Genomic DNA, 26,307 nt, shown 5'->3' with positions numbered 1-26,307 from the left:
AATGTGGCCGGACCCGGAGCTTCGGTACCGGAGAATGAGAGAGTTACTAGCGAGACATCACACCACAAGACACTGGACCTGTCAGTCCTTTAGTTTTTATTTCAATTTCCTCGTTTCTCCAGGTAATTTCTTTTATATTTTCATGGTGGGGAGGAGCTCTGCAGCTTCTGTTTATTGTGCCAGACTTTTCATTGTTTCAGACTTCAATGAACTGTTACTTAATGTGTGTGTATATCTCGCCTCGGTGCCTTCAAATTGAGGTTGAATGTGTTTACAAGTTTGGTTATGTGCGTCTACAAGCTTTTAGTTGTAAGTATTAAGGTGATGGAGCTCAACGAGGAAACCTATGATGTAATATTGCTTCACTCTCAACTATTGTCACCATGACTACGACAACAGGCTCTTGCCAACAGGATGTAGTGTAGAGATCCGTTTTTCGGCTCAAGTGTCTGGTTTCCCTGTAATGTGGGTTTTGCCCGTTAGTCATCCTTTGTGAGCTGGCGGCGTTAAATAAGTTGTTTTTTGTTTTTATTTGCTCATGCACAGGCGGTGGAAAGTGGCTTTTTTCTTTTCCTTCCAGCATTGAGAGAGGAGAAAAAACTGGAAATGTGCCATCTTTTACATTTTCAGCTTGTTTTTCATCCCTTTCTCCTTTCTGGAAGAAGAAACAATAGTGCTGTTTTTTGTTTTTTTGCGCCCCCCTCTCCAAACCTCTGGTTACGCAACATATGATCCAGAGCGCAACGCGGTCTCATACCTGATCTCTCTCTCTCTCTCCTCTCTCCTTGTTCTCAGGTGTGTTATAGTAGGAAATAAAGATGGCCACGTCCGCCAGCGCCAGCTTGAGTAAAACTGTCAAGCAGCAGTACATGGAGCTCCCTCAGGGGGAAAAAGTCCAAGCTATGTATATTTGGATTGATGGAACCGGAGAAGGGCTGCGGTGCAAAACAAGGACGCTGGATTCTGAGCCCAAGAGCATCGAAGGTAAGCCTCCTGAATCCTCCTAAAGTCTCTGACTACTAAAAATGTCCTTAAAGATAATGTTCAATCATGTATTATAATATAACGGTTTTCTTCCTGCTTGTGTAGATCTGCCTGAGTGGAACTTCGATGGCTCCAGTACCTACCAGTCTGAGGGGTCCAACAGCGACATGTATCTGGTTCCTGCTGCCATGTTCCGTGACCCGTTCCGTAAAGACCCCAACAAGCTGGTCCTGTGTGAAGTGTTGAAGTACAACCGCAAGCCTGCAGGTAACAAAGAGGCTCAGAATCTGTAGTAAAATTTGAGCTGTAGTGAACGGAGTAATACTCAATAATGTCATAATAATCAATTATAGTGACATAATGTCAATAATAATCAGTTGACCACTGTTAAATAAAAAAAATATACCAGCAAAATGTACACATTTTAAAACCACAGTAACTTTAGGTCCACCTTAAAGAGAAGCAAATTACTTGATTGGTCAGTCAGTGCAATGTGGGCGGGACATAATCTTTGTATAAAAGAAGGGAATGAAACCCAAAACCTGAATCAAGAGGAAGACTCTAGTTGCCAGTTTTTAGTTTACATTTTGAAATGAGAGAGCATGAAGCCTGAAAATGAGCCACTTTCCAAACTTTGAGCAGATCATGCAGATGTCTTATCAGCAATTTAACCCTGGATGTGTTACATTTGTATTGTAGCAACACAGTTGAAATTCACAGTTATGAATACACACATACATGTGACATACAGAGACAAATACACTTATTTACACACACTTGTTCTGTCTCATGTGCATGCACACTGATGCAGGTGCTGTAGATCTAGAAGTGATAGACATAGCAGTGAAGTAGTCCTTAATTTAGTAAAATGACCACAGATTATTGCAAAACAAACACAGGAAACAGAGGAAACTGGCAGATTTAACTCTACAGTTTCTCTGGCCTATTTTGTTTTGGAGGAGAAAGTCACTCTCATTGCTCTGGAACCCAAAATGATGATGGAAACCAAACTACTGGGAAAATCTATTTAGAAATTGTGTATAATTTGCATTTTTACTATGAACATGCTTCAGGAGATTTGCAAAACTGGCCCCTGTACCATATTTGACTGTACTGGTGTTAGTTGGTCTTCTAATCTGAATGTTTCTCTCTGCAGAAACCAACCTTCGAATCACATGCAGTGCAATTATGAAGATGGTAGAGGAGCAGCATCCCTGGTTCGGCATGGAGCAGGAGTACACAATTCTGGGCACTGACGGACATCCTTTTGGCTGGCCATCTAACGGTTTCCCCGGACCACAAGGTAAGCAGCTTCTCAAGAGTTTAGTTTTAGTGTAAATGTGTTTTTCGGGCGTTTATATGTGGATGGTTTGTTTAACAATCTGCCTGTTTGCAGGTCCATACTACTGTGGTGTGGGAGCAGACAAAGCCTATGGCAGAGATATAGTGGAGGCCCATTACAGAGCTTGTCTGTATGCTGGAGTCCAGATTTGTGGCACAAATGCAGAAGTGATGCCTGCTCAGGTAAAAAAGAAACTAATCATGTTTGTAGTTTGCACACATCTTCATGGTTTAAGGGCCACTTAAAAATGTAATTCATAATAATCTTGAATCTTTTTGTGTTCAGTGGGAGTTCCAGGTTGGACCTTGTGAAGGGATCAACATGGGTGATCATCTCTGGGTGGCACGCTTCATTCTGCACCGTGTCTGTGAAGACTTCGGTGTGGTCGCCTCATTTGACCCCAAGCCAATCCCTGGTAACTGGAACGGTGCTGGCTGCCATACAAACTTCAGCACAAAGGAGATGAGGGAAGATGGTGGATTAAAGTGAGTTTCAAAACCTGTCACAGGATTGATTTGACAGCTCTGCCATAATGTCGTGTTTTGCAGGAATCTCTAACGGAAAATTTCTGCTTTCAGATCCATTGAGGACGCCATTGAGAAGCTTGGAAAGAGGCACAGCTATCACATTCGTGCCTACGATCCCAAAGGGGGGCTCGACAACGCCCGCCGTCTCACCGGCCACCACGAAACCTCAAACATCCACGAATTCTCCGCAGGTGTGGCCAACCGCGGCGCCAGCATCCGCATTCCCCGCAATGTCGGCCAGGAGAAGAAAGGCTACTTCGAGGATCGCCGTCCATCAGCCAACTGCGACCCGTACGGTGTGACCGAGGCCCTGATCCGCACCTGTTTGCTGAACGAGGAGGGGGATGAACCTGCGGATTACTAAATCCACAACTCATGGACTGACTCCTACTGCCCTCCTGACTTTATCTTTTCTTTTAACTAGTACTGTATTTTTTTTCTCTCCCATTGAGATGATTTAACCTGCATTTTTAATGGATTAAAGTTGGCTGGTCAACTTAAACATGACAAGGTATAATCATATCCTTGGTAGTTATAAGCTGGTAATGGCAGGGTCTGTCTTCCCCTCGTCTTTAGAAGGGATTGGCTTTTGTAACACTGTTTTATAGCCCATGTCATATCTTTCCCTTTTATGTCTGGTGACTAAAAATGAACTAAAGCACATGGACACTGAAGCGTAGAGCTGCTAAGGCTGGACAGCATGTGTAACTTAATAAATCTTAGTTCATGTATTGCTAATATGTTGACCTGCCTTTTCAACTATCCAGTCTTCAATGTTACTAATTCTCTGATTTTATGAAGTGTCTATTTTTAAATGGCAACGTTTGATGTCACTGGGTCAACTTGTATGGTACGCTTTGTAGATGTCTGTGCCCAGATGTATGTTGTTAAAAATGTGGTGGATCTGTCCATAATGCCATTTGTAGATTTCCTCAAGGAGTTTTATCCTTTTGTTAACTGCGATATTGTAATGCACCTGATTTGGTAAAACATCACGTTTACTGAACCTGGTGTTTTTTATTGATACACTTAAAACTTTTATTTTTATCACAACATTGCTGTCAGACTCTTGACTTCAAGACTTTGAAGGAATAGTTCGACATTTGGGGGAAAATGCACATAATCGCTTTCTTGTCGAGTGTTAGATGAGAAGATTGCTACCACACTTAGCTTGATGAGCGGTATTGATCTTCTCCTTAAACTTTCAGCATTTTCCCAAAAGGTCGAATGATTGCTTTGTCAAGGTAATAGGATGTCACGGCACTTCATCTTCAGCTGCAAAGGCTTAATTTGTGAGTTTAGCGTGGAACAGATGATTCACAGATCTACACAGGAGTCTGGAGCTCAACGCTTTTTCAACAAATTAATTGATAATTATAAGGCAGACATCCCATAAAATTCAACTCTGGCACTAATTTCTCACAATTTAGCCAACTTGTTAACACCATAATGAATTCATAAATAGAAAATATCCATCTCTAGTTGGCTGCAGGAAGAAGAGAGGCTGATTTCCAGACTGCTTTCCTCTTTAAAAGCTGCTCAGACAGCTGTTGACAGCATTTTACTATAACCAGTAAACATTAAAAACCTCACAGTAAAATGAAGTGCTCCTAAAGGTAACCCTAGTAAATGCTCTCTGGCTGTGCCTTCTTTTACCAAACCTTCTGATGTTTCAGTCTGGCTGATATCTTGGCAGGAGCTCAACAGCGGCTTTGTTCTGGCTGTTTTTTGTTTTTTTTTCAAGGATCCTGTGCGAAGGAACTGGAAACTAGTGTACTCACGAGACAGTCATTATACTCCCTCACTGCAGCCCGAGGCCAATATTCCCAGAAGTGCTTTGTCATAAACAACTTCATTGAACCCGAGTTTGTTGTGGCTGAGAAGTAGTGATCTTGTCTGGATCCTGTAGTTAACCAACAAACAACATGTTAGAAAAAGCTAGATTTGGGTTGTTTGAGGACATTAAAGGTAACACTGCTGAGAAACAGCTGTATGGTAGTTCTAGATTTAGAGTCAGTTTTAGATGCAATTAGTCAAGCATTTCTAGCTCCAATCGTCAAAATACAGGCAAAGTGTAACTTAAAGAAGCTTGTAAACATCTCCTCATACCTCATATTTGCATCAATGATTGTGACCAAGCTTTGCAGCCTTTTAAAAACAACATAAATGTATCTTACTTAAAGCTGAATCTGGAGTCAGAGCTTCACAGATTTGAACTCTGTGAGGGAATTTTGTTCTCCAACAAAGAGAACAGGAAGACTTTTCAACCACAGTTCACAAAAAGTACACGTCATCCTCACTTCACGGGACATAAACATTTACTTCTGGTGTTGTCTCCCACATGTCGGGGGAAGGGCAACAAAAAGTTTGCTTTGAGACCTTTCCCCTACATCCCATCTGCCCTCACAACAGAGCGTTAGTCAGCTCACTGATTGGCTTCGCCAGAAACAAGTTAACCAATCATAAAAGTCGAAGGCAGGTTTAGTCCTGTTTCAGGGTATGTCGGCTGGCCTGAAGCCAACAAATGTACTCTAACTTTGTTTTTGTGTTGTTTTTTTCCTCCCAAATCTGAAACCTCTCCGCCCCTTTAAACTTTGTTTTTCTGCATGCCTTTGCACATTTCCAAGAGTTTGCATTGGATGTTGGACAGGATGCAAAGTTTGGAAAAACAACTAGAAAGGTGTCATGAGTTAACTTTCTTTTTAAAGATTAAATATAACTGTAACATACTGTGGTTAATAATTATGATGAAGCTAATCTGGAATATTCCAGTTTTTCTGAAACAATTTCTGCCTAAATCCACACAGAAGCTGTTGTTCACTTCAGCTTGATAACGCATGCAAGGAAATGCAGTGTTAAATTTCCTCCTACACACATGCACCCATGCAAACAAAAACAGAACCAAACTGGGACCCCTAACAAAGATGACGTAAACCTAAACCCAGAAACCCTGATCGCTAACTGCCACAAACAATTACAGGGTGGAAAAAACTGGCCCAAACACGACACACTGTCCATTTCTGCATTCCTCGTAAAACTCTCTACGTTCCCAGAGGCAAACGGGGACACCATGTTCTTTTCTCCAACCCGCCCACTCATCCCACCTGTTTTTTTTTTACATCCCTTTGGACACGTGGATAGTCAAAACATTACCAAATTTCAACATTTTACGGGAAGCACATGTCATTAAGCCCAATCACTTCCTCTGACTGTGTTTCTTTTATTGTTATTTTACACAAAACTGTATGGATCTCTTGTATTCATCTGTTTTCCTCTTTGTCTCATTTAACATCTGAGTGTTTTAACGCCATTGCAGAATGGGGGGAGTTTACCACATCGCTCCGAGGCTCAATTAGGGGTTCGATTTGCATGCAGAATCCACACCGCCTTTCCGTCTGGGAAGCTCAAACGATGGGGAGACACTGGACAAAGGATGGAGAGAGGGATGCTGCCTTGTTGCTATGACAACCACCGGAATGTACAGGCTGGATCGTGGTGGTTCCTGTGCAGAGCGGGAGAAACAGTCATGGGGGGGGGGGACCACATCCATGTTATGTAAGGAGAGAAAAAAATAAACATGAAATGGGGTCTTATAAATGGAACCGCACAATAGCCCCCCTGGCCAAACACAGATTTAAGATGCTTGTCAGTTAGCATGTAATCACACTGAGGCAGAAGGCAGTCCAAGTTCATATATTTTTACATATAATTAACAATTACTGACTTAAATTTCTTCAATCTAATATAAAATAGCATGTGGAGCTGCAGGGAAAAACAGCACGTGTAGTAAGCATCCATTATTTTTAAAGCTTTTCTTCAGTGCATGTACACTGAAAATTCTCCTCACTTGGATTGTGTTGTTGTGTAACACATCATACTAGTTCAAACCAGTAGTGGCTCTTCATTCTGCAATGTGCAAGAAGAGAGGAATGCATTAGAGGCAGGAAGGGATGAAGGAATGCCGAAATTTAGAAAAAGAAGAAGAAGACAGTAGCTTATTGATTTGTGCAAAATTCTGCAGAGGGAACATCAAGAGAAGGAGAGGAAATGTCAGTATATGGCTCATGTTTTGGCAAGACGCATGTATAATCCTATTAAAGAAAAAAAGACAACAACTGGAGGAATTTCTGTGTGTATCTGAAGGAGTTTTGGATATTTGGATATAACAAAAGTGACAAAAAATGTTGCTGATTATGTGAAAATGTGTTTTCGTCTGTGACCGAATCTTGCTTTCTGAGAATAAATGACCTTTCTTGCAGAACCCGCTCCCACACATGTACACAAAAACTCACTCTCACATGCATTTACGCACAAGGGGAAGCTGATCCCACGTGCTCACATTAACTCTGGGAAACACATGTGCTGACACAACCCTGTCTGCAGAGGTTGCAGAGAATAACAAGCTGCCGCATGTTTACATCCACCACACATTTAAACGGTTTGGTATTTTCCACACAGACAGATGCTGTGGCCTGACAAGAAGCATCCTGATTGGCTGAGCACTCCAGTTACGATTGGGCAGATGCTATATCCCCTTCATGCTTACCTGCGCCGTGATTGGCTACACCATTATGTATGACACAGTGACACAGATTTGAGTGTGCTGCTGCAGCAGAGACACAGTTAGTCTGCCTTTGTCTCTTGCACACAGCAGATAGTCAGAACAGATAATTTGCAGCTAAATGTGTGTGTGGTTTTTCAAATAAAGGTGAAATAAACAGAAAAGGAAGGAAAGTTTGACTCACTGTCTGAAATAGCTGCTTTCGGAAATAAGAACACCGTAAATATGGAATTAGCACAGACATCTGTTCAGTTATTTATAAACCAATTTCCAGATTTAAAGCTTATAACCTGCCGGCAGTAAAAGGCCGTGCCATGCATGTTCTTCTACAGTCACACTTGACCTACTTGGACTGCTGTGCAGAATCTACATTTTAATTCTTTGCACTTGAGTAAACATTTCTTTTGTACAAGCATCCTGTAATACTTAAAACCTGTTTGTTCTGAATTGTAGCTCCAAGGCTCGGCCATGAACTTTTGTGAGCTACTCCTTGGAGGAAAACTAGTGGTGAATTTATAATGAACTAAGTGTATCTTTAACATTTTAGCTCACAAACTGTTCTCCTCAGTTTCACCATTCAAACAGTCCTCACTTTCATGGCTTGAATAGTTGGCAGAGGGAATGGCCAGATGCCAGTACTCTTTGCAGCTCTCCCTTCCCCCCAAAAAGCCTCTTGCTGATTTATCTGCAGGGGTTGTCCTTTCTTTAACACACAAAACAATGGCTGACCCGCGTAACCCTTCAAGTCCACTTTCCATCTAATTTTCCCTATCGTAACAAGGCATACAATGGCCTGACGGAAATTAAAAGATGATGAGAGTTTGTACACTTTGTCCTCATGTTTAACCAGTTAGTTTGTCAAGTTAACTTTTTCATATAATATAAACCTTTTTTGCTTTATGTGGGTACATTCTGTCGCTGCAGCAGTAAACAGTAAAGAACAGAATATGCACACACGACAGGGGCCAAAGGGGGATGTTGCGAACACTAAAACATGCAAAATTAAATACAAATGTTTATATGTAATTGCACATGCAGAGAATTTTGCAAATTTTGAATGTGGTTGCTAAGTTATTGAAAGATTCAGAGACATTATGACTGAAACCTGATCACATGTAATCAAAAGTTTATGTGTAGTTTTTAAAAAACAATGTAATGACTTCAATTTGTTTTATAGGCAAAAAAAAATTATATAAAAGCAATGGATCATGCACATTAATACATACAAATATAATCCTACTGCATTCATCTTTGAGCATAATATAAATAGCACTTTGGAGTTTTCAGCACTACAAAGAAGTCATATCTGTGCTGCATGATACTTTTCACATGGCAGCTGTTTGCTTTAAACACTGACCCATTAAGAGGTCAAAGTTTCAGGTCAACCGCAGACCTGAGTGGACACATCTGCAAACAGACACTTAATGAACAGCGGCACCTTACAATGAGTCATCCATAAATTCCTACACACCAGAAACACCCTCCCTCACACCCACTCCCAGCATGAGTCACAGCTGTACACACCTTTTGTAAATTAAAAGTTGGATGACCTCACACCAGCAGTCAGGTAACATACTCAGCACCTTGTGTGTTATGTAAAACTCACTCGTTTCTTCTTGCTTGACACAAAACACTTTGTACAGACAATCAGAGAGGAGGAGAGAGGGGGCTACTGACTCCACTGGAACAAAAAGCCTACTTAGCAGAAAAACAACAATAACTGAGGAGAGGATGTTGCTGCGGGTACAGTAATATGCTGATGTGGTAACACCATTGACCTGGCAGTGAGTCTGTGAGGCAGATGAAGTGACTTTGAATATTACAAGGAGTAAAACTTCATTATATCATTCCATCACATGTCAGAGGGAACCAATAAAATCTGCAATAAAGAATCATTTGATGCATGGACATAAATTCTATATTTGTCTTAAAGCAGATTTCCACACTTTGGACTTGGCTTTAAGACACGTGGCTTTTCATTTCAGCTTCCTCAGATGTCATATGGTGTTTAACTTAAACTGACCTGAATCTGATTTGGCCCAGCGATATTCTCTATAATGAGACACGTAAGCAAATAAAAATGGTCTTAAGAAGCAAATAATAATGTTTCTACTTGTGCTTTTTACGTGACGCTTGTGTTTGCTTTTGCAGTTACTCGTTTACTCTTTTCTGCGTGGCTGATCCTGGATGTCAGCGTGCGCTATTGTGCAAATAAGAAAAGGTATCATGTCATGACTATATGCTAAAAAAGAGCCAGGTAAGCAAAAGGTAAGTGGCTCAAGGGAAATATTTGACAACATTTTGGGCAAAATTCCTTGTATGATAGAAAAAGGTGGGAAAATACTGCCCATGTCAAAAAAAAAAACAGGGTTTATATTTTCAGCCCTGAGGAGAAATGCTTGAGTAAACTTGAGTACAACTTCCACAGGGAAAACCTTCACTTTCCAGTTCCACTGTTCACCATTTCTTTGATGGTTTCTTTGGTTTCCGCAGTGCTTATAGTGTACAGTATTTCCTAAATCCAAACTTCCACAGGCCAAACAAGTTTGTGTCTGGTCAGTCAGAGATCTTTCCTGACTTACACCTGTTCATGTTTAACAGCAGTTCAACACACCAAGTCCTCAACTGCAGCTTCCATCAAAACTATCAGTGTTGGAAGTGACTACATTTGTATCCCAAGTACACACAGCTCATACAGACTAGTCAATGCATTTGATGTGATGACAGGATATCAAAGCTGTACTCTCTTGCTGGCTCTGCTTTGCCTCCTAACATGTTTTCTAAACCGACTCTTTTCGACTTGTCAAAACTAATTTGTTTCACGTGGTTTTTATCCGTCAAAACCAAAAGCCTTTAGAGAATTTGGGTCACTGCAGCAGTCAGGAACATGATATAAATAAACACAAAAACACAAAACAAAACAACACAAGAGTCTGATCCTGTGATATCAGTATCAGTAGAATACTGACCATACGCTCAATAATACAATAAATATATAATTTTATACATGTGGTACCAGTACATGGTAGTGCTTTCTAGTAGAAGAAGAAGGAATGAGATGGGGAAGGATAAGTTAAGATTTGCTGAATTTTATTAAAGACATTGTTATGGATTATAATGTCTAATAATCGACAAATAGTCTACTTGTTGAGCATTGTGTCCACAATCACTCCCTCATGAACTACTAACTTAACCATGTGTTATATAATAATCACTCAACAGTGAATCTGCAGTACATTGTTATTTTTTTGAATCATGATCATTTTGCGTCAACACTGACAGGTTTTGTCACATTACAGTCATTGTATTGTGGGATTGTCAGCAGACATTTGAGTCAGTGCCATCAATTTTCATTTCTTTCTTGGAATTGTTGAGGGCAATATACGGTGGATAAATTTCTCGAAATTCGGACACTCAAATAGTCAAGTTTAGTCCATTTTTATTTACATCACAGATTAGTTTTACAATCTGTACAGCATACAGTATCCTCTATCCTTAGACCCTCAGTTCGGATAAGAAGAACTCAGACAGACATGGAATTGATGTTGTGTGACAAAATAGACCAAGTACGTAAAATTACAGTACAGAAAAACAAATAAAATGGTGGACAGTGACAGTAAACTAAATACTAAATAGGCAGCAATATCAGACACAATTTTAGTGTTTGTGATCTCATCAAAAGTTAGATGTCTTCACCCTAAAGTGCTGCAGCCGAGGGGTTGTTAACATTACATGTAGACGCAACTACAGTGACAAAAATACTAATCTGAATCTACTGTGGATGAATACAGAGTTGACTCATACTTGTGCAACTTCTGCAGTACTTCCTTGATTTCTGGCACTTGTTCACGCTTTATGAGGAAATAAAAACGATAAAGTTACCATAGCAACAAGAAAACCTGTGATCCAACAAATACAAAGAATGTGACTCTTGTTGAGGAGCTGATACTGCTTAAGAAATTATAATCTATAGTTGAAAAAGCTTTCTTGTATGCAGATGATCAACGACACCGGATACAACTGTAACCCTACCACCCACTCCCCTTTCGTCCACTTACGCTCCACTACACAAACAGCACACTGCATGTCCTCAGGATAGTAAGACAGGCCTAAATTCTGCATAAGGCGAACAACGTAGGTAAAGTCCATTGTTGGTTATGGTAAACAGGCACTTCCTAAAGTCCAGAGAATGGCCGTGGGACCGAGAGTAAAAACACAAATGCTTTGTCTTTCTTTGTTCATCCATCCATGTGCTTCTAGTCCTGACCAGCTAAGACAGGAGAAGCCTGTTTGTCAATTCTCCATTGAGCACCTCTCACTATTGTTTATAGGCGTAACAAAGGGAATGCTTATTCTTCCAGGATTCATGTTGACCTGTTTTTCACCTCCCTTCAAGCACGCATGAAACATGCATATACTAATGCCACACATGTCTCTGGCTGCATTAAAGCCTTATCACACTGGGTTGTAATTACAAACCACTGTACACTCGTTAAGATGCTGCAATATCAAAGTGTTTCTTCATCGTTCAACATTGTTACATGTCCTGACCTGAGTGTTTGATAAGCTGCAGAACAGTTAGACAGAAAGCAGCAGAGATTATATATCATAATAATTTTAATCTTGATTTTATTTGCTTTGGCTTTAAGATGCAGATATGGCAGGTACTGTTGCGTAAGATTCCCAGCTGAGTGGGTGAGGCACAGACGTAGATGATGTGACTTTGTACTGTTAAAGGTCCATCAAAGTAGCTGGTCACTTGCAAAAAAAGAGCTTATAATTATCTGTATTCTGAAGATACAACTTCAAGCTTTTGAGGAAAATATTAAAACATATTGTTAAGTCTGGCTTATAATTAAGTTCGGTCTTCATTCATTTTCCTGCCGTTCCTTCCCTTCACCATATAAATCATATTTTATTTCCGCACTGATTTTATGACCTTATTGTCATGTACAGTGTACTGTAACTCATTTAGTTTTTACTGTGTCCTCTTATTGAAGTTTGAGCACTTTGTTATTTGTTAAAAGTTATTATCAATTTTATCTTTAAGAAGAAGAAGAAGAAGTATTCATATCTTTTAAATAAGTGAAATTAAAAATATAGCACCAGAATGTAAAAATACTCCATTGCATGTGAACTTTCATTTGCATAAAAGTATATATTTTCTTAGCAGCAAAGACATGAGTCAGTTTTAACTAGTTTTTATAATTCTGGGTGGTTTTAATCCACAATAACACATCAGATATATCTTTTTAAGATGACCATATGTGTTGTATAAATGTATGGGAGTAAAACAAACAATATTTACCTCTGAAATTTACTAAAGTAGGAGTATAAACTTGCAAAAATGAGTACAAGTATTCAAACTTGTATTTAAATGTACTCAGTTATGTTCTACAATTGTTTATTCAGGGACACACCCCTGAGATTAGGTAAATCTTACCCCTCATAATGTAACACCTTTTACACATACAAACTGCTATAAAGTTTCTTGCTTTTGTTAAACATAAACTGGAGCAATTGAGCAAGCAGAGAAGTGAAAGCCATGAAAGAGGATGGGTTAGTACATGGTTTATCCCTCGTTAGTCATGCTGGGGCGGATATTCAGGAGAGGACATCAGGCCTGAGTCACACCAACCAGCTCAATAAGGGCTGACAAACACAAGTGATCTGAGGACATCTTACAGTGTGAAGACTGAGGGTCCAAATCTCAGATAACACTGTGGTGTAAATAGGCGATAAAATTAAATCTGAAGTAACGATTACAGAAATAAACAGAGATATTTCGAATCATGTTCTGCACCTGCGTTCAGTGAGTACTGGTGACCTACACTGGCGTTACGTAATCTCCAGGATGTATGGCCTCTATGTGTGTGTGTGTGTGTGTGTATACTACAACACATGAGCAGATTTTACACACATGATTAGGCATATACAACACACCAACCCTCTGTGTAAAGTTGCTGGATTTTGCACCTATTCACATAATTGTCATGTCCTCTGCCATTCATGTTTACATAACGCAAAAAAAAATGTCAACCGTTCTGTAATTGCTCGTGTGTGAGATGGCATGAAAGCGAAGCTCAAATGTCAGTTATAATTTGATGATTACATAACGATTATGTTGTGAAAGCAACATATTCTAGTAACTACTTTGTCTGTGTATTTGTCTTATCTTTTCTGTGTTTTGGCTTTTGTCAGCATGTGTTTATGTCTAAATTCAACCCGCAATTCCCATCTGGCACAGTTTACGCCTTCAATTTTATAAGGGCACTCCACCACTTTTACTTACACAGGCCAGCTTTGTTAACTCAGAGAAAATAACATATTTCAGCTATGCTAGCCACATGGCTCTATGGCAACGTGGCTCTATGGCAATGTCGATTGGTTGGTCAGTTCACCACTTTGGTCCAGACTGAAATATCTCAACAATCAGTGGATGAATTCCCATGAAAATGTGACACAGACATTCATGGTCTTCAAAGGATGAAGCGTACTGAAATCGGTGATCCCCTGACTTTTCATCTAGTGCTACCATGAGAGTGACATTTTCAGAGGTTGTCTCAACAAGTATTGGGTGGATTGCCATGAAACTTAATATAAACCGTCATGATTCTCAGAGGATGAATCTTAATAACGTTGGTCAGAACAAGTATTGGATGGATTGTCGTGAAATTTGGTATAAACATTCATGTTCCACACAGGATGAATTGTGATAATGTTGATGATCCCCTGACTTTTGAGCTTTACTTACGTTTAGAGCTTATAGGCAAATGTTACCATGCTGATAAGCCAAATTTAGATAGTGAATTGTCATTGTGAGGATGTTAGCATGCTGACATTAGCAGAAAAAGCCTCACAGAGTCATGAGCATGACTGTAGACAGACGTCTTGTGTCAATCTGTCCCTTGTGAGTTCCTCATCTTTTTGCAGATGCAATATGTTTTTTTCCCTTAGACAAATCAAAACCACAACTTCATCTTATCCACTTTTCACAGAATTTATAGTAATAATCGTACAACCACAAATGAGAAATTGTTGGACTTATTCTTGTATTTTGTATTTAATTGATATAGACTGTATGTATGTGTGTGTATGTGCATTTTTACATGTATTAACAGCCTTTTATGCAGAAAAGAAAAATAAAATTGTTTTCTTTAAATGTATTTATTTTACATTTATCATTATTTTCATTAATTTGAGATTATTTTACTCTTTTTTTTTTTTTTAATTTCTCATGCTTATTCTTACTCTTACTCTGACTCTGACACTATCCATGTTGTCGTGAAAATAAACCTGCTTCTGTCTCTAATCTTTGTTCCCATCAAGTGCTGATCCAAATCACAGAAACATACTGGTTGCTGTTGCATAATTGCCAACAGCGGGTCAGGGTTAGCGAGCCATCTCAGACAGACAAAAGCTGAATCCACACAAAAACACACACGCACACACACACACTCATGAGCACTGTGGCATGCCGATGCAGTCATGCAAGTTTCTGCGTCTTTTGTGGGACTCTTGCAATCTGCCTGCACTCTATTTGTCTCATTGCTTACTTAAATGAAAGAAGTCAGTATTCTCTGAGAATGTAAATATGACGACAACAGCAGATAAATCGCTCGACTAAACACTTGAGGCCTCTCTCTAACCCAGAGATTTAAAAATGATTACACGAAAGCAGTGCCCTTTCCAACCCCCCACACCCCCTTGAGCTCCTGCAAGATTAAAGGCTGATCATGTATCTGATGGTGCCACAGCAAGTTTCCTACTGCCATTAGTCTGTTGCAAGGGCCTAATCCCAGCAAATCCTTTATTTTCCTCAGTACATCCAACACACACACGACTGCCAGCCTTTCCCGAGGCACAACAACAAGTAGGGTAAATGAGCGAAGTAGGAGCAAAGAATAAAAACTGCTGTGTCGTCGCACTCAAAGGATTGTCATCATGGCAAATCAGTTTTACTCTAATCCATGGTCAGTAATCAAAACAGAATGATGCACACCAGACGGGAATGACGTATACTCCCATAAGGCTGTGTTCTTGGCGTCCGTCTGCAACCTGTTCAGAGTAATAGGATCACTGGGGTGGAGGGCAGAGGTTTTAGGGAGGTCATAAAGCAGTGGGGGTGCAGCAGGCGGCTGAGAGACCAGTGATTGGACAGATGCGTGTCTAGTGCTCTTTGAAGCCGAAAAACATGCGTCAAAGCATGTGTTTAGGGAGTGAGCGTTGTGCGTGGAAAAGACACTCTGAAGCTACATTTTAACAATGTGAGTTGTAATAAAGTTACTGTGAGAAATATAATTAAAGCAGGACATGGCCGATGACGCACAATACATCCAACTTGTGTTGTGGGAATGCTATCAAAGGGTGAAATCTGATGCTGAACTAAAAATCTAAACCTACGCTGCAGGTATGGGATTCCTTTTAACCTCTTGTGTCCAAATCCAGCTTTAGTTTGGTTGTTTTATGTGACTTGCAGAATTTCTTTGTTTGCTTATGTTTTCTGTATTTGCAGCACTATTTTTCATGACTCATTTATTTTGTCAAATTGATGAATGTATCTCTTGATTTGTTTGTATTTTGCTTGTTTGTTTTAAATAAATAATTTGACATTTTGGGGGATACACTTCCTGTTGTGAGTTTGATGAGAAGTTCAATAACATTCCTGTGTTTGTGTGTTAAGTATGCAGCTGGAGCTAGGAAGCAGTTGGCCTAGCTTAGCATAAAGACCAAGCGGGTAGCTCCGGATTTGAAAAGGGAAATGACTTAAACCTGCATTCTCTCCAATGGCCAGACCGTAAACTCCTAATGAGTTTATGGTCTCAATCACTAGGTTCAAGTCCTCTTTCAGTTCATTAAAGTTAATTGTAACATTTTGATCACCTAAAAAAAGTCTTGTTCAGTGTTTGGTTGTACTAAAAGACCCTATAAGAAGTCAGATCTCCGTTTTTTCTGTTAAGTACATTTTGTTTTAAAGGTTTTAAGCCTGTTTTTCACTAGCGAATATCAGCATTATAACAGATAATGACTGACTGGAAATGCACCATGCTAACCAAAGCTAGCAGCTAACAGCTAGCATTGGGGTTAGCTCCACACTCTCATCCAAATATGGTCACTTCTGGTCCACAAACCAATGAGTGACGTCATGGTGGTCACGTCCATTATTTTTTTAACAGTCTATGATAAAAACTGGAGGCAGGGGGATACAGCTAGCTGGCTCCAAAGTTCAAAAATACAGTTCACCTACCAATGCTTTTAAAGCTCACTAGTTGTATCTTGTTTGATTAATCTGTAAACAAACAGAAATGTAAAAACAAGTTGTGTTTTTACAGGGAGTTTTGTGTGAGAACTACTGTATTGACCTGAATATAAGTAGCCTACAATATTTCATTCTGGAAAAGATGTTTTAAAGAGTGGGGGTCATCTTATATAGGAGGAATAGACAAGACTAAGTGTTCACAACATCAGATATTCTTTTTGAATGGAGAGTAACACTGGCTCCTGCAGAAAATGTTGCCTTGCGGGTTGTTTGAAGCCTTATTGCTAATCTAGTGAGTGTCTATTTATAGTGTGTCTGTGTAACAGGTCTCAGACTGAGAACTCATAAACAGATAAGATTCCCTGTAAAAACAGGAGAAACACTGAGACAAGCAGCAGGTGCTTCTGTTCAGTGCAGCTTTGCTCAGCAGAATGACAGCTGAAATACACCAGGCACAGACATGAAACATCACGTTTTCTACCTGCTACACCAACTCCGTCTCTGTCACTGCATGCATATTGAGTTTTGCCATGTGATAATGCAGTGGGTTATGGGGGGTTTGGAGGAGTAGGCTACATTAACTGCTACTGAATTATTTAACTAGATTGTTTTAACTACAGGATCATGGATACACATTGATTTGATTTATTGATTTTAATGTGCAATGCAAAAAAAAAAAAAAACTCTAATTTTTAAACAGATTGTACTTGTTTTTCACACAGTTGTATGTAGTTTTTACCTGTCGGAGGGTTAGTAGCTGTGTGTAGAGAACAAATATGGACCAGCTGCGCAAAAATAGAGATGATATAATAGAGATTCTGTAGTCAGTGTAGCAGCTTCAGTTGATTATAATGGTTATAATGCGGTCTGCTGAGGCCATGATGCGACAGCTGTGTCGCCCGCGTCCTTGCCTTGTGTATTTTGGTCATGAGGAAGCAACGACACTGCCTCCTATTGGCAACCCTGAAATGCTCAAAGTGTATTATAAAGAAGCCTTGTAGTTTTAACAAGAGACAATAATTGACTATTATGGCTCATATAAGAATATTCCTCTCATAGAAATAACGTTCCCAAAATAAAAATAAACAAAATAACATAAAATGTGACCATAAATTTTGTGTGCGTCACATCTGTCTGAGTCAGTTCCTAAAAGTGTTTCATTTTCCCAGTTTAAACTGTAGGAGTTTTTGAAGACTTGTGTAACGTGTTTTTCTGCTACCAAGGAAATTAAATGAATGAAGAAAAGAAAGCACCTTAATCCGAGGTCTTTACTTCAGAAATGGACCGAATCAGCTGTCAAGCTGCCAAGAATTACTGCTGTCACAGATGATGAGGAGCTCAAAAAGACTAATGCTACCTGCTAGACTGTGAAAGTGTATTTTTCCATAAACAGGTATTGGAAAATGAGGAGTTGTATTATAGTCAGGGTTGTCTTATTCAGGCTAATATGGTATTTCTTGGTGGACTACAGCTTGGTGCAGTGACCTCATGTCTCTACAGTTTACCTAGCAATCTCACAGTGACTCCAGGAGGTGTTAGAGGTGCTAGTAGATGTGTTTTTTAACTTTGGACAGAGTCACATTAGCTGTTTCTCCCTGCTGCTTCAAGTGTTAATGCTAAAGTAAGCTAATTGTCTCTTGGCTATAACTTCATGCTTAACGGAAAAACATGAGAGTGTTGACAATTTTCTCATCTAACTCTCTGCGAGAAAGCAAATTAACATATTGCACAAAATGTTGAAATACTCCTTTCAATGCCACTAATGTCTCTCTCTTGGCCACCACAGTTTCTGTCTTCGAGTGTGGCACTAACCTTGAGGGCTCCTCTGGACATGCTGTACAGATTCAGGGCTAGTCTTTACAAAGTAAATAAAGAAAGTACATATCACATTGATAATCACTCCCGTGAAAAGCCAGGCAGAGCAGCTGTCTCAGCAAGACAACCTACGTCAGTAGCAAGGTGAAACAACTGAGATTACAGGGTGGGTAGACGGACCATAATCTTTCCCACACATGTTTGACTTTTACCAGCTCAAACAACAAGCTACAGAGACGGGACGTGCATCTCTACCGTTTAGATAAGGACATCTTATCAGTTTATCAGTTTTATAATGCAATCATTAACTATTTTTGTATTTTTTTCTTTCTTGTCTTATATCATTTACTTGTTAAAGACTGAGTCAGAAATGAGAGTATAACAGTCTAGTGGTGCCAAAGTCGCCTCCACCACTGAGTTTCCTCATGAAATCATTGGAGCAAAAACTTTCTTCACTCTGGGTTTAAAGGAAAGATTGAAGGCTTGTTGAACCCTTTATTACCTCCCCCAGAGGCTGTCATGTTTTTGCATCTGTCTGTTTATTGATCAGTCACCAGGATGTCTCAAAAACTTTCCATAACATTTGGTGGGCAAACATGCCTTGTATTGAGAAACAAAGGTTCATATATTAGACGTGATTTGCATTTCCCAGAATCCTTTTTTATTTTTTTTCCAGATATTGCCATGAAATAAATGGGTAAATAAATTGATATAATTTAACATTTGAATGGCTGGAATTATACATTTTGGTGTAAGAGACATTTGAGATTTGTGCTGAGGTTTGAGTGCCCTCCAAAAGTGTTTGTTTAGTAGTCTAGTAGTCATTCAAAGATCCATCTCAAAAACATATAATAAATATACTGGTACATATACTAAAAATAAAAAATAGGATTCTCTGATGCTTATTGTAGTTAAATATTCAGAGTAAGAGATGGACGCTCTGACAGGCACCTACCTACGCAAGCGCTTACACGTCATGCTGCATATGAAAGCTCCTCGCCATCGGCATCCAACATAACACGTCATGTATTTGAGCTGACCACAGCCTCTGTTCTCTGTGATGGTGAACATTTCAAACCTTGTACAACCAATATGACACTCAAAAGATACATTTTAACATAACCTCTACAGTAAATGACACACTCATGACCTCCACAAGTAAAAAAAAAAAAAAAAAAAAAAGCCAGGAATGTATTTGCATGAAAGTTTGTGGAGAGTTTGTTCATCACACCAACTGGTCAAATGAGTATGGTATCTCTATTTTCATGTCACTATCTATCAACTTTATGTGTCTATGGGCAGACAGAAGAATAAAACCCTCCATTATTGGCACAACTGAACATCATGGAGGCACTGGGGAGATTCTTTCCATTTTAGATATAAATGCTCTGCCAATTTCACCACAACTTGGTAGAGTAATATAAAGACATCCAATGGCTTCTCAACACACGAAGTGCTGCCTGGCTGAATGCTGTAGAGACGGTCCTGACCCATTTTCAGCACAGGCATGATAATGTGCTTATTCCCCACAATGTGGGTGGGTGAGTTAGCAATGGTGCAGGGAAGACATTAAAAATCTTTAGTTAAAATCTAACACGTGAAACTCATCCAAATGACAACAGTGTTACACTGACAGTATTATTCACTCTACCAGTGTGATCTAGTTTACTGAGAAGAGCCTGTTTTCCATAAAACATGCACGGCATACTTGGAATGTTTTCTAATAACAGGAACGTCAAAGTACCAAGAGCTCAGTTAACAAAACAGCTCTCAACCAGTACTTAAACAATTTGTCCTACTCAAATCAATCCTCTGAGGTGCGCAACTTGAGGTGTCAAGACTCAAACCCCAGTGAAACCATTGTGAACTCTGAAGCTAGGGATTGCCCTCCAGTGGCCAGAGAAGAGGGGATTTTGTAGATAGATACCCTCAAGACACCATTGCACAGGAATACTATTCATATGGCACTGTATTATGGGCCCTAAAGTATCTCATGCATTAACAGAGCAAAGGTAAGTAAATCATTTCAAAGGTTTAGCAACTCCTATTTAATTTGTTTTCTTGATTTAATTATTAACATTAAAAAGGTCTGAGCCTTTGTCTGCTCTGATTGAAAACATCAACAATACGTTGCAGCTTATACATCTGGATCTTTTCTGTGGAAGTTTTCTCTGGTACATATGGAACAAAATGTCCTGTCAACTTTTATGTAACTAAGATGGGAACTGAACATTTAATCAGAATTTCATGTAGATGTTTGTTGATTCATCCCAGTTTTTATGACTCCGCGCTGGAGACAGCCGTAGCCAAAGGAATTGTTTTCGGATTGTCTGTCCCATTCCTATGACATCATATCTCAGGAATGCCTTGAGAGAATTTCTTCAAATTTGGCACGGACATCCACTTGGACTCAATGTAGCGAGTGGTCTCCCAGACCACGGACGACTGCGCTAACCACTGAGCCAAAAGGTCAACCCGTTAGCCAAGGGCCAGCATGTCTATCCATGGTCCTTACTCTCTACAGGGCATGGGCCTGCACCGTGACACTCATGGATGAACTGATTAGAATTTGGTGGTCAAAGGTCAAGGTCACTCTGACCTCACAAATCACGTTTTTGGCCATAACTCAAGAATTCATATACTAATTATCACAAAGTTTCACCCAAATGTCTAATAGGATAAAATTTTAACGTGATGACATTTTGTATCCAAAAGGTCAAAGGTCAGCTTCACTGTGACATCATAATGTTCTGTAAAAACACTTTTCTGGCCATTATTCAATGCCATAACTCAGGAACAGAAGGGGAGATAGTGACCATATTTCACATTTCAAATACTGAATTGGTGACACTAATCTTGGTCTCCACCTTGAAACTGTGGTGATTGTTTAGATCTTCTGTGCTGCCGGGTTGAAGATGTGTGTGAAGCATCCATGTTTTAGAGTTTGTAGCTTTGCAGCTACATCCACATCTGAAGTGTAGTCTTTTGTTGTGGTTACAACTTTGTGCTCCATTAAAATCAGCTTTATTTTTGGCCAAAAATGTGAACACATACAAGGAATTTGACTCTGTTTTTTGTTTCTCTCAATGAACTTACAAACTAATAAACATACAGCAGAACAAGAACAACAAAGCTGAGGCAAGCAGAAAGACAATGAATAACAAGCTGGACAACAAAAGGAATATTTTACCAAATACAATTGACTAGGGAGGTTTTCTTACCACTTGTAGCTGAAAAAACGATCTGGCGATGAATGGGTGAAGAGCCAGGGCTGAATTATTCACTGGAATCATACATGTCAATATAGTGATAACTTCTAATTCTCCACAAAATACACTTAATACCCTTTGTTAAATTCCTCCAAATTCTTCACTACAAATATTATATGAGTCTGGACAGACATTGGTGTAAACTACAACTTGACGGTGGTGGCATACAACCATGAGGCGGTTTTCTGGAAAAACACAAATGCCACAATGGTATTTTCACATCTTCTTTTTCACTTTAGTTCCCTAAAGAAAGTTTTCACAATCGCACTCTGAAAGGGTCAAGTATTTCTTAACATAAAAGCTTCACCAGTGCTTTGAACTCTCACAGTAGCATTTTTTTTTAAAAGTGCTATTGTTCTCTGGGACTCCTTTAATCAGCTCCCTTGCATGCTAGGCTGCTACACAAGCACTCAGGTAAGCACACACGGGTGCTCCCTTACACCACTAACCGCACAGTATGTCCCAGGTTGCCCACCATACCGTGGGAACTGTATCCGTGGAGAGCGGAGCATTGTGGCACAGGAGCTGTCAAGAGGAACAACGGGATGAAATAGGAATTGTCCTTCAGCATGGACCCAATTCATTTAGTTGGCAGACAGCAGCCTGTTCGTGTAACATCACCCAACTCGACCCGAACCGAGTCAAACTAGAAGCATCTGATTGTTCCTCCCTGGGGTGCAACACTGAGTACAGACTAAAGGCACTATTATTCAGTCTTCCCAGCTACAGTGCAGCACATGCACACACTGACAGAGACATTTAGCTGAGCCATCTTAATTAAAACTTGAACACAAAGCCAACAAATGGCCTCCTTATGCTCCACAGACATGAGTGAAAATCTCTTGAACAGGAGCCACAATCAGGTTAAAGTTTACAGTAACTCTATGACACCTTTCTTTTGTGGCAGGACTTGGACCTTTGACAGTGGTTTTACAGACAGATCATCTTACTTGCTGTACTCGACAATCAATCATTTTATCATGACAGTAGGCTTAATTAATTAAAGTATGTAAAGCCAGTCTTATTTTCAGTTTCCTTTTCATTATCAGCTTACTATTCAGAGCACATTACGATGATGATAAGCTTTATGGAAAATGACTGAACTTGCAACACTTCCGTCTTGTGATCAGTTACAAAATGTTGGGTTGTAGTCTGCTTCTGAAGAAGGTAGCCTAACTCTAGATCAGCGATGGATACTGACGAGGTCCAAAACTTGACAAGACTGCTGTGCCAAGCTCAGGGTAGAAGTTTAGCAAACAGTCTGTTGAATATCTTTGGGTTTTGGACTATTGGACAGTCATACACTGTTTATGTAAAGAATATAGTTTATACTGTATATATTATATAAAGAGTGTTTGGTTGGACAAAATTACATTTGAAGATGTCTCCCTGGGTTCACAGAACTTGTGAAGGTAATTTTTCAGTATTTTTTTAACATTTCTTAGACTATACAATTCAATCAATAAAAAAAAATTGACAGATTAATCGATAATGACAATAATCTTTGAGTTGAGTTTCTGAGTAAAATAAGGCAGCTTGTTGTAAAGGTTGCACCTTTGTCCTCAGCTAACTGTGTGCACCCTGGTTGACTTGTCACGGGGTCAAGGACAGGTCAGGGGTTAACATAAACAGCATGAAAAAGCAGCTGCGATAGATTAGGAAACCTAATTGATAACCTTGCTTCTGAACTTTACCCAGACTTACCTGCAGGAGGAATGACCAGATGACCTGATGAATAACGACCTTGTGGTTGTTGTACTGTACAGCCGTGCAAAGAGGTACGTGTGTGCCTTGCAACCCTGTGAAATCGGAAATGCAAATACTTTTTAATCCTATTATTGCTTTTTAATACTGGATGAAAAGCATACAGTGAAGTAGCGTGTACTTCTTTGCAGACTTATAGTTTACAACTTACAACTGATTTTATGACTCAATCAGACCGTGAAGGAGTGATATCACCGAATGTCCAAACCCATCATAAGACAAAGTCCAAACCAATTCTGACACCATGAAATTCAAGTTGGAAGCCGATTGTTTGTGGCTGTATGATAATTAGAGCTGGCCTTGCTAGCTGTTTATGTAAGAGGGGCTTGTTTATTCATAGTGAGTTCAGTTTGTGCAAAAGCCCCATCGGATCTCAATGGCTCCATTATTAGATGAGTGGTTAAAGCCTCTTTCAAACTTCAAACATAAGAAGCCTCCCACTCAGGCACACTGGCCTGGTGATCTGAAATGTACTGTAATCACTCTGTATATGCCGCAATGTGCAACAGAGAAGAGAAAATCTGAATACACAAGGCCTGTTTTTCTATTATTGTGTCCCAAAACGTTATGCAAGTTTTGTTCTGCTTTATCTTTGACGAACAGCCTGGGAAACACCTGAGTACGCTGTGTTCCTGGTGCAGCCTGTGCAATAAATAACATGCAGCCGTGTTTCATCTGTGACAAAAATCTACGAAATCTATATAAACGGCTGAGGACTCACTGACCCGTTCACAGAGCTTTCTGTATGTTCAACGACAACAAAGTTCACTCAGATGTTAGCACGGAGAAAAAGGGCCACACACAGCTGGGTCATTGTTCTTGACGGGGGGGCCTGGAGTGTGCAAAGCCTCATTAGAGCGGATGGCTATAAGCCTCTTTGACTGTACTCTCTGCACCGGCAGACACTGAACCAGGTAGAGCACAGGCGGCATGGTAGAACCAGAAAATTACGTGTTCAAATCCCGGTTTATGGAAGAAACAGTCCCGCACAGATATGACTGAAATCTGCAGCACTAAGCGTTCCAGCACCGGATCAATATGTAAGCTTTATTATTAGACTGAGTATGTCGAGGTCAATACTGCTTCCCCATTCACTGTGTAATAAAAGCTAGTGGATAATTAGCCCTCTGAGGAAATTCGAAAATAGAACAAGTGCTCTTCTTCTTCCACAACTCCTTGTGCACACTCCTCTCCTCTATGGCCACTTGAGTCCTGTTGTCCTGTGCAAGGAGCTCACAGTTTCCCAGTAAAGTCAACCGAAGGAAAATAAATATAATCCTCCTACATTGATCTGCTCAGCAATCTCTTTGTTCTAACTACTTCTTTGCACAGAACAAGAGGATAAAGCTCTGATATAGCAGATGCGTGAATCCCTTTCTCATCATTACATGCATTATGTCAAATCAAATTTTATGATACTGTCAAGCTGTATGCCTTCTAACGTTGCATTAATCACCAGAGAAACTGCAGATCTGAAGATGAAAAGGCAGGAGCAATTCATTGCCTGGTTGTGTGAATGCAGTGTCTCTTCATGGCCTCTTGATTACGCTGATCTCACCGTCATGCTGGCTGTGTCACATGGCCTGCCATATGCCAATCACAGGGTAAGCGACACTGACACCGGGCACTGTTATCCTGGCATCTCACAAAGTCTTTGAGCTCTGCTGAGAGGGAAAGCACCCGGCATTTAATGACCAAATTATGTAAAACTGCTGAAAAACAATTAAATTAATTAAATTAATGAGCAAATAAACAGGGAACTTGCTTTGATAACATGTTTTTTAATGTGTAAAAAATTAACTCTTGTTTTTCTGTGATTCCACCTTGTTATTTTATTTATTTTATTTTGTGTATCATATCATATACATGTCAACACAAGTTTCCATTTCTTTTAAGTTCCATTTCTCAAGGTTTTTATATTAACTTTAAATCAAATGACTACATGTAATGTAAAAGGGTTTTGCTCGTGGTGTTCTCACAGAGACTTATCACCGTACTTGGCACAGCACAGCGTTTTAGCCTGTTGTTCTGGTTTTACAGCCACACACACATTTAGTGTACAATCAAAAGTCAAGGTCTGTATTTTACACCTGTAGAGATAGAAAAGGAGACACAGTGATTTAATAAGCAGCCATTCTCCTATTTGGAGGTTTTTATTGACCATCCACAGCTATCAATTACCCCCAATGACGGCATGCAGCATGCCAGAAGCCACGTCACAAATCCTCAAAGTCTGAACAAAAGCAGGTGGTTCCCGAGTGTAAGATTAACAGAAGATAATTAGCCAGCTAACACACAGCATATTAATGAGACAACTGGAGTTACCAGAAGGCCTTTTTCTCCACTTTGGTGGAGGCAAGCCGCATTGGCTCACTTCCAGCTGTACGTAGATCTGGCAATGCAACAAGGTCAAATGGCCAAAGTCCTGAAATTACAGAGAGTTATTGGGATTGCTAACTATAATTACACTCATTACTGGAAATGTAGAGGTTACTTCCCAACTCTACTGTAAGCCACCAAACAGACGCCAGACAAACTTAACTAATAGCTTATGAATGTCAAACATTCAACAAGTGAAAAATGCGGATAATGTTCTTAAGAGTTGGTAGAGACCAAAATGAAACAAAAAGAGAGTAAATATTTGATATTTATTAGTTAAATAGCCAGAAATATAACTCCAAATGAATGCTAATGTTGCTGCATGTCTTCTGGATGTGTAAGTAGGCATCTGTTCGCTAACAAGTTGCTACTGATAACAACTTTATTGATTGGTGTTTCTGTCAGCT

At 39.7% G+C, this 26,307-nt stretch overlaps 1 protein-coding gene and 1 long non-coding RNA gene across 2 annotated transcripts; one reads left to right on the top strand and one right to left on the bottom strand.

The window, feature by feature from the left end:
• Positions 1-14: 14 nt before the first annotated feature.
• Positions 15-3,906, top strand: glula (glutamate-ammonia ligase (glutamine synthase) a). Its single transcript, XM_044367228.1, has 7 exons — positions 15-122; positions 796-984; positions 1,090-1,251; positions 2,141-2,287; positions 2,381-2,508; positions 2,612-2,811; positions 2,905-3,906. Exons 2-7 carry the CDS (start codon positions 819-821, stop codon positions 3,215-3,217), a joined length of 1,116 nt encoding a protein of 371 aa, XP_044223163.1. The 5' UTR covers positions 15-122; positions 796-818; the 3' UTR covers positions 3,218-3,906.
• LOC122993241 lies at positions 3,294-25,172 on the bottom strand. Its single transcript, XR_006406361.1, has 4 exons — positions 24,978-25,172; positions 23,462-23,556; positions 6,701-6,759; positions 3,294-6,355 (listed from the first exon to the last, which is right to left on the bottom strand). It is a non-coding gene; the product is annotated as an uncharacterized LOC122993241 (long non-coding RNA).
• Between the last annotated feature and the right edge of the window lie 1,135 nt (positions 25,173-26,307).

The sequence above is a fragment of the Thunnus albacares genome, chromosome 12 (genome assembly GCF_914725855.1).
Source record: "Thunnus albacares chromosome 12, fThuAlb1.1, whole genome shotgun sequence".
Lineage (NCBI taxonomy): Eukaryota > Metazoa > Chordata > Actinopteri > Scombriformes > Scombridae > Thunnus > Thunnus albacares.
Note: the sequence above shows the minus strand (reverse complement) of the source record. Positions and strands in the feature narration are given on the sequence as shown.